The 9,954-nt window shown below is 38.5% G+C and overlaps 1 protein-coding gene across 1 annotated transcript in view; it reads left to right on the plus strand.

Annotated features, from left to right (window-relative positions):
* Positions 1-9,954, plus strand: part of Zfr (zinc finger RNA binding protein) — a 76,276-nt gene that overhangs the window by 8,992 nt on the left and 57,330 nt on the right. The window contains exon 4 of the mRNA XM_012517172.2: positions 1,779-1,997. Within this exon, the coding sequence (XP_012372626.1) occupies positions 1,779-1,997 (219 nt within the window). The remainder of the gene's footprint in view (positions 1-1,778; positions 1,998-9,954) is intronic.

Raw genomic sequence — 9,954 nt, forward strand, 5'->3', positions numbered from 1 at the left:
TTTATGTATTCGGTACATGGTCTCACTACACAGCTCTGACTCGTAGCGGTTCTCCTGTTTTCAGCCTCCCCAGTGCTGAAATTACAGGCAAGTGTCACCATGCCTGGACTCAGTCACTGGCTCTGTGTCGGCACAGCATGTGGGACCAGGGATTGAACCCTGGTCCCTGCACTTGCCAAAGCAGGCGCTTAGTCCACTGAGCTATCTCGCTGACCCTAAGAGGTGCATTTTTCACATAGATTTAATTGAGAACTTTTAAAAAATACTGTATTTTATTTTATTGACTTTTGAAACAGGATTTCACTATTGGTTCAGACTGACTTCAAACTCCCAGCAAACCTCCTGGGTCAGCCTCCCAATCCTGCTGGGATTACAGATGTATACCACTGTAGCCCAGCTCCTAATTGAGAACTTTTAAAACAGAGATTTCTGAGGTCTGAAAATAATCAACTCCTTTATTTTTGAAGGTTCTAGGTTGTGGTTAAAGTATTGGATTAGGAGAGCATAGAATTGGCTTCCAGAACTGGTTTTCCCACTAAAGTGGGCAAGTGTTTTTGTTTTTGTTTTTGTTTTCAGTTTTCTCTATTCTCTTATCCATAAATGAAATAGTTATCCCAGATTTCTGCAGTGTCACTTCTAGTTCTGTAATGTTGGAAGCTGTTAAAAGTGGATTTAAAGTATTTTGAATAATGACCGACCTCTGATATTTGGTCATTCTCAGAAGTAAGATTTCTGTGCTTTAGTGACCACGAATTAGTGATTATTAATTGATTATAGGGCTCATACGATTCTTTGAAATATATATTATTTGGATTTATTTTTATTTATATTTGTAGAACCAGGGATTGAACTCAGGCCCTTGTGCTTGCCAGGCAAGCACTTATTCTACTGAGCTATCTCCCAGCCCCTGAAATATATATTGTTTTAAATTTGATGAATGGCAGAAAGTTTAGCAGAGACGTTAATGGCACCCATTTAAGAAGAGCTGCATTGTGGGGCCAAAGATATATAGCTCAGTGGCACAGTGATTGCTTGCTATGTTTGTGGCCATAGGTTCAGTCAATGATACCACAGAAGCACCTGGCTGTGATCAAGCTATTGCTGTTTGAATAATTGTCAGTAGCACCTGTGAATTGGAGTTGCTTGTTCACTGTGGATAAACGCAATGAATGGTATATTAATAAGTGCTATGGAATTAAATATCAAAAATTGTAATGTTAGGGCTGGGGAAATGGCTCAGTAGAATAAGCATTTGTCTGGTAAATGCAAGGTCCTGAGTTTAATCCCCAGTACCATACACACACACACACACACACACACACACACACACACACACAAAAATGTGAATTGACAAACCTACTTGAGGTGCTAGTTTTTTGTTTCCAATATTATGCCTAACTCTGAAGTAGATTGCTAGGTCTAGGGGCCAGGGAGATAGCTCAGTAGAATAAGAAGGGCCCGAGTTCAATCCCCGGTTCCAAAAAAAAAAAAAAAAAAAAAAAAAAAAAAAAGATTGCCTAGCCTAAATATACAAAAGCACTCACTTAATCAAAATCCTTTTGTTTAGTCTACCAGCTATATGTACTATCTTAATTGTAAATTTTTCCGAAATACCATTTTAGAAAAACATAAGTTTTACCTCTTTTTGCCAATAAGAAATTGTTGGCATTGCTAGCCACCTACTCTTTTTTTTCTCCTGTTTTCATCTATGAGTATATTGTTGCAAAAAGGGTAGTAACTAATCTTACTTTCTGATGCCTTTTTTCCCCTCACTTTAGCTCCCAAAGCAGGTTATAGCCAAGGTGCAACTCAGTATACTCAAGCCCAGCAAACACGACAAGTAACAGCCATAAAACCAGCCACACCAAGTCCGGCTACCACTACTTTCTCCATTTATCCTGTGTCCTCCACCGTACAGCCAGTAGCAGCTGCGGCTACTGTGGTGCCATCCTATACTCAGAGTGCTACTTACAGTACCACAGCAGTTACTTATTCTGGTAAGACTAATAGAAACTGATTAAATGAATAAATAAATTATGAAAGTATTTACTACAAACTCAGTTTTTTGTGAGCTTACCTTATTCGCAAGAGCTGAATTAATTGAATATATGTATATAATACTTTGTACTCCAAGCTGGCCTTGTACTGGTGGGACAATGATAGGTATGATCCACCACACCTGGCCTGAACTAGTCTTATATATGCTGTTTTGTAAACTTTTTTAATCTCCCTTTTAAGTTACTAAGTATAGAGATGCATCATTCTTTTAGTTGTTTTCCTCCAAATTTTATTTTAGGTATTTTGTTCTGTTCCTGGGTTTGTTTTTTGTTTTATAAGTTACAGATAACATACTTTACCCTGAATTTTTCAGAAAGTGTTTCTTAAGGATGAAGATGTTCTTTTACACAGCCATAATATCTATACAATAAAAAAAAAATTGAATGTGGATACTACCAAATATAAACATTTTCTCATTTGTCCACAAATGTCTCTTATGGGTTTTTATATTTTGGTGTGTTGCTGTTTGTGCTTGTTTTAAATACAGAGTCCAGTCAAAGTCAGAAGTTGTGTTTAGCTTCATACATTACTTTTTATCTAGAACAACTATCTACTTTAATCTTGCCTCTCATGACATTGATGTTTTTACAAACTTGTCTCATAATCTGGATTTATCAGCTGATTGTTTTATATTTAGATCCATGTAACTTTTTAGACAGGAAAAATGCTTGATTTTTTTTTTTTTTTTTTTTAGTACCAGGTCTACGGGGTCTCACTATGTAGATGGCACTCTACCTGTGTGATCTACCTGTGTTCAGTCTCCCAAGAGCTGGGATTACAGCACGTGCCACCACACCCAGTCTCAATCACCATCTCAGTGGGCCCCCAGGGGCGGGGGCGGCATGGCTCAATGGTGATCGAACCCTGGCTACTGCACTCTGCCTAAGCAGACACTTTAGTCCATTGAAGGAAAAGTACTTGAATACATGTACTTTTCATCACATAAGGAACATACAGTAAATGTCCATTCATTCTTCCCAGTAATATTCTCACTTGTTAAAGTGACCTCTACCAGGTTGCTCTCTTATAAAGATTCGTTTTCCATTCATAATTTTAAAATTTGTATGATTAGTACCCAAATATAGTCTGGTGTTGTGAGTACTTTTTTAACACAGTGTATTAATATAATTCAGGGTGAAATCACCATGTAGCACGGGCTACCCTCAAACTCATGGAGATCCTTCTGCCTTCTACTTTTTTCCTTTTCTTTTTTCTGGTGATACTAGGGACTAAATTCAAGTCATTTTTGAACTGGGCTACATCTCAGAACAGTTTTTAGTTTTTATTTTTAAGGCTTGAGCTTGGGATCCCCTTGCTCCTGTCTCCTGCTATAGCTTCCCGGAGCACTGAAATCAGAGGCCTGAGCTATCACACCCAACCTTTTTGTTGTTACTGTTCGTTGTTTGAGACAGGGTTTTTCTATGTGGTCCAGGCTGCCCTCAACCTCAGCACTCCTGCTATAGCCTCCCAAGTATTGGGATCACGGGTGTGCTCCAACCTACTTTTTAAAATAGTACAATGGAAGCATCCCTTTTAATTCATTGTATTATCCATTACTCTTATTTTTCTTTTAGAGGGTCACATTGTTTCCATTTTGGCCAATGAGAGCCTCTTCAAATCAGCGCCTCTTTTTGGCAGAGCCAATATTTCTTTCTTTCTGGCACTGTAAGTTATTACAGATACATTTTGAGTTTTCCCTGTCCTACACCCATAGCCATTTCAAGGAGCCTAGTTGTTTCTTACATACCAGTGGTACTTAGTAACTATGTCAGTGGTTGCATTTTATTGAAAAGATGCCCTCTTTCAAAGTCTGTATTTGGGAACATTTTAACTTTTTAAAAAGAAACTAATTTTTTGCCAGGTGTGACAGGCTTGTGCCTATAATCCCAGTTTTGTGAGGATGAGGCAGAAGTATCATCAAGAGTTTAAGCCTAAATTACAGAATGAGACACTACCTCAACATACGCACGCACACACACACACACACACACATATACACTTATTTGTATTATCGTGGTGATTGTACTATAATTTCTCTGGTACAAGATCACATTTCAATGCATATATACAGTGCATATGATCATGTCAGGATAATGGATGTTATCTGTTACCTTTTCAAACATTTATCGATTCTTTGTGTTGGGAACATTCAGTATCTTCTCTACTAGCTTACTTTGAAATGTTTGATTTTTAGAAATTATTCCTTCTTTCATGTTCTGCCAGACATAGACATCCTCTTCTACCTTTTGACAAATCCTTTCCAGGCTCTATTTCTTCGATACAAACTTTTTTCAGCTTCTGTGTGTGAAAACTTCCACAATTTGTCCTTCTGTGCCTCCATATCATTTACCATAATGTCTGTTCTGTCACACTATTGCAAATGGCAATTTTATCCTTTTTATGACTAAATAATAATTCTTTGTTTATATATCTCTTTATTCAGCTGTCATTAGCAGCTAGGCTTATGTCATAGTATGGCTGTTACGGGCAGTGCTGCAGTAAACATGCAAGTATAAACACCTGTTTGAAACACAGCTTTCAATTCCTTAGTTTCGATGCAGTACCCAGAAGTAAAGTTACTAGATTATATGGTAGTTTCTACTTTTTTAAGAAATCTCCATACCATTTTCTATCACAGCTATAATAGTTTATATTGCCAACAGTAGTATTTGAGGGTTCCTCTTTCTCTACACCTCAGAATCATTTATAAGTAAGTAATTTTAGCAGTTACACATTCTAATAGAAATATTAATCATTGCATTTCTCATTGCTGAAGGCATAAAAACATGAACCTTTTATAATATAGCTTTCTTTTTACATGCTAAAAGGTGTTTTGTGTTGTTACATTCCCAAGTACAGATTATTTTAAAACAAATGTAAATAGGCATATTCTAAAGGGCTAGGCTAGCTATATTCAAAAAAGAGTGGAATTTATATAAATATTATAATTACAGTATGGTACTAGTGTACTAGTTTAGGAAGTAAAAGAACTAGGCATTTAAAGTCAGCTCTGAGGGGCTGGTGAGATGGCTCAGTGGTCTAAAGCACCTACTTGGAGCAAGCTTAGCAAAGCACAGGGACGGCAGTTCAATCCCCCAGCATCACATGTCAGCCAGCCCCGCCCCCTGGTGGGCTGAGCTGGCCAAACACACACACACGCACACATTTAAAAAAAAATTAAAAAAAAATAAAGTCAGCTCTGAAATAGTTGCATCTTTGTTAATCAGAAAGTCAGCATGTCAGCAGTAAGTGTCAGTCAAATTAGCAAATGATGTTGCTAGGAACTCAAAAACAAAATCAATTCTCCAGATGAGCCTGGAAATTGGAGTACAAATTGCAAGATTTGAAATTTCAAAGACTATACTATTTGGAGACTTATCAACAAATAAATACTGGGGAACAATCTGCTCGGGCCCCTCTCCTGTCTCTTGGACAGGAGATTTTTTTCCCTCAATAAATATATTCTAGGGGCCTGCCCCTTAGCTCAGTTCTTTAAGTGGCTGCTTCAACAAAGCAGTCAGGCTCAGGTTGCTGTGGTTCGATCCCCACAACACAAGACAGCCAGTCATGCCTTGAAGGCATTCAGCGCAAAGAAAATAAATAAATAAATAAATAAATAAATAAATAAATAAATTCTGCTCATATAAATAAATAAATAAATACTAAAACTAGAACTCTCATTTTTACTTGAGTAGAAGTGTGATCTAGTGAATAAAATACATTCAGAAGCAACCAAGACAAATACCACCATCTTACTGTTAGTAAGCATTCTAACTGAATGAGATGCTATATTATTGTAGGTTTGGTGTATACTTCTGTGAGGTTTAGTGGTATTATGCATTTTTTATATGCTTGACTATTTATTTCTTCCCTCCCTTGTCCTTCTCTTCCTCTTTTTCCTCTTCATCTTCCTTCTTTTTTTGCTTCTTCTAACAGTGCCTTGCTGTGTAGTTGAGGCTGGCCTTGAAATCACTGTGTAGCCCAAGATGCCCTTGAACTTAAGTCTGGCTATCCTCCTGCCTCAGCCTCCTGAGTGTTGCAATTATAGGCATGCACCACCATGCCCAGCTCTGTTTGTTTCTTTTTCTGAGGTTTGTTTGTTTGTTTGTTTGTTTTGAGAATGTATTAAACCTACCCCCAACCCTGTGCTCGGATTTGAACCCTGGGGCTTGCCCAGGTTAATAAGCATACTATCGTTGACCTGTACTCCCAGCCCCCATTTTAAATCATATTATTTTCTGTTCATTAAATCAGATCAAGTTCCTTATATATTCTGGAAAATAATCCCTTGTTGGATGAATAGTTTGTGGAATACTTCCTTCTGTTCTGTAGGTTGGCTTTGTCTCATACTAAGATTGAAACACAGGGCCTGCACATGCTAGGCAAGCACTTTTTCACTCTGTTGCTGATTTTCTTTGCTCTGTAGACACTTTTTACTCTGATAGAATCCTATTTATTTGTCAGTTGTTGCTTTTGTGTGACTTCCAGCATGATAGCTATAAGATCCTTTCAGATTAATGTCCTGAAGTGTTTCTCCAATGATTTTAGTAATGTCATAGTTTCAGGTCTTACATTTAATCTTTCATGCATTTTGAATAGTTTTCTGTACATGATAAGAAACAGGTCTCATTTCTTCTGAAAATAGTGATCCAGGTTTGTTTTGTTTTGTTTTGTTTTGTTTTGTTTTGTTTTGTTTTGTTTTTTTCACTGTTCTTTCTAAAAATGATTTTCCTTTTTCCAGTATATATATTCTTGCTACCTTTATCAAAAATCAGTTGATTATAAAAGATGTAGGTGTACTTTTATGTTCTCTATTCTGTTCTACTGGCCTATTCTTATAATAGTTCTATGCAGATTGGGTATTATACTTTTTTTTGGGGGGGGGGTATTATACTTTTGTTAGGTGTTTGAAATCCAGTACTACAATGCTACCAGCTTTATTTTGCTCAAGATTGCTTTGGATACTTTCATGATTCCATACAAATAGAAGAGTTTTTTACATATTTGTGATGAATGGCAATTGTATTTTGTTAAGAGTGAATCTGTAGGGGCCGGGGAAATGGCTCAGTAGAATTAAGCGCTTCCCTGGCAAGCGCAAGGGCCTGAGTTCAATCCCCAGTTGGGGGGGGGGGGGGGATGAATCTGTAAAGGCCAGATAGCTCAGCGGGTTAAAGAGCCTGCTTAGGCAGGCACAGCGGCCAGGTTTTGATTCCCCCAGCATGCAGTACTGGCCCAGTCCCTGGGGCATGCTGAGAAGGCAATTGAGACTGGGCATGGTAGAGCATCTGTAATCCCAGACTGAAAAACAAGAGGATCACTATGAATCCAATCTGTGTAGTGAGACCCTGTAGACCCTGTACTAAAATACATCCCCCCAAAAAAATGAATCTATAGATCACTCAGTAATACCTTTTTGTGATGAATGGCAATTGTATTTTGTTAAGAATGAATCTGAGATCACTTAATGATACTAATTTTTCCAATCCATGACATGGGATATTTTTCACATTTTTTGTTTCCTGTTAAATTTCTTTTATCATTGTTGTAAATTTTTGTTACAGAGATCATTCACTTCCTTGGTTAGATTTATTTCTGGACTTAGTTTTGTTTTCTGTTGTGAATGGGAACATTTTTTTGCTGTCTTCTCCAGTGATTTTGTTACTGATGTATAAAAAGCCATTGATATTAGAGAAAAACTAGAAACAACACATTTGCCCACTTGTTGCCTTGTGTAAATTTCTAGTTGTCCGCTCAGTCTCATTCCCCTTCATCCCCTCATTCTGGGAGTTCATCCCAGGGCCTTTTGCTATATCTTCAGCTGTTTATATTTTATTTTGAGGGCTGCCTGGCAAACTCAAGCACCTGGGTTCAATCCCTGGTACTGCATGCCATGCTGGCCCCAAAACTGGAGATGGTGGCACATGCCTGTAATCCCAGTGCTGGGGAGGCTGAGACAGGATTGCTGTAAGTCTGAGCTGCATTACGAGACCACGTACCAAATGCATTAATTAATTTATTTTGGGACCTCATCTTATTTGGTAAATTCCCCCCAGAAAGGCTTGTGTTATGGTTTGTGTCTAGTTGTTTCCCCAAAGCCTCATGTAGTCATAGGGGGGACTTGTAGTGTGTGATTAGTTCATGATCCAGTGCTGGGATTATGAGTATGAGTGCTACACCTCCCATGGGGAAGATAGCCTTAAGGCTGTCTATATAAGGAAAGGAGAGAGGCTTGCCTCTGCTGCTGCCTCTGTTCCCATTTTGCTCTTGTTGTTTTCCACTACCATGAACTGCTGGCTTCTGCCATGTACCACTCTGCCTTGGTGCCAGCCCAGTATGGACTGAAACCTCCACAAACTGAGCCAAATAAACCTTTCTTTCCATAATTCCAGGTATTTGATGTTTTGTCCCAGAAACAAGAGAAAAGTAACCAAGACAGCTTGTATTGGGGATTCTGCTTCAGCCTGCCAGAGTGCAAGGGTTACAGGCATGTACTGCCTACACCCAGCTTTAGCTCTTCCTTTTATGAAAATTAGTACTAGTCAGGTATAGTGGCTCATGCCTCTGTAATCCCAGCATTTAGGAGACAGAGTGTCAGGTGGACTGGACTCCAAGGCAGGACAGCATAATATGGGTATAGTGGTGGAAAATCTGCTTATGTCATGTTGGCAGGGAAGCAAAGGGAGATAAGCACTTCTAGGCAATGACCTGCCTCTTGACCAGGTCCTACCTCTTAACCAAAAGCCAGCTCTTACCTACATAATCCAGTCATCATCTAAATCTCCACCTATGAGCACATGAGACTCTTGGGGGAACATCTACACATAAACCGTAATAATTTATAGTCAGAGACATACTTGTTTTCTCCCCACAATGCTTAGAACCATACACTCATTTGTTAGTAGCTATAGGAGAATTTAAACTGTTCCTTAACAGAACAGTTAATTTAATCCTCCAAAAATTTTAATCCTCCTTTTAATGGATTACTTTTTTAAACTGTTATCTCTTAGTATTAAACTTGGGGGCGCTGGGGAGATGACTCAGTAGAATAAGCGCTTTCCTGGCAAGCACAAGAGTCTGAGTTCAACCCCCGGTTCCCCCCCCCCAAAAAAAAAAAAATTGCCTTTTTTTTTTTTTTTTTGGCGGAACTGGGGATTGAACTCAGGCCCTTGCGTTTGCCAGGGAAGAAAAATTGCTTTTTGTTAGTAAAAACACTTAAGCACAGAGATGACTATTAAGAGTAGGCTTAACTTAATGATTTTTTTTTTTTTAAAGACTTTTTTTTTTTTAATTTTATTTTATTTCGTGGGGGGGGGGAACTGGGGGCAGCTCAGCCCACCAGGGGGCGGGGCTGGCTGGCATGTGGTGCTGGGGGATTGAACCCGTGGTCCCTGTGCTTTGCTAAGCTTGTTCTAAGTAGGCGCTTTAGACCACTGAGCCATCTCACCAGCCCTTAACTTAATGATTTTTGTGGTTATAGAACTCATTGTTTAAAAATACCTGATACACTCCCAGCTCAGCTTTCTCATCTGTGAAGTAGTGACCTGTTTTATAAATCTCTCCTGAAACTGTACTGTGTCTGGTACACAACTTCCCTTAATATGGGCTCTAAGTTACTCAGAACTGTTGGCCTCTGTTCCCTTAGTTTATTTTTTGTTCTCTGCGCACGTTGTATATAAATGGCATTTTTAGTTTCTGTGAACGACTAGTCATTTGATGAATGTTTGTTATGAATATTTCCTAGAAACTGGTAATGTCCCTTAGTAATAGAGCACCTATCTAGAATGTAGGAGGCCTTGGTTTACACACATGGTTTTATATAAAAATCAGGGTCATAATCAGTAATGTAAAAACAGCACATGATTTTTGTTTCTGCAGAGTTAGGGATTATATTCAGGG

The sequence above is a fragment of the Octodon degus genome, unplaced genomic scaffold (assembly GCF_000260255.1).
Source record: "Octodon degus isolate 3935 unplaced genomic scaffold, OctDeg1.0 scaffold00149, whole genome shotgun sequence".
Classification (NCBI taxonomy): Eukaryota; Metazoa; Chordata; class Mammalia; order Rodentia; family Octodontidae; genus Octodon; species Octodon degus.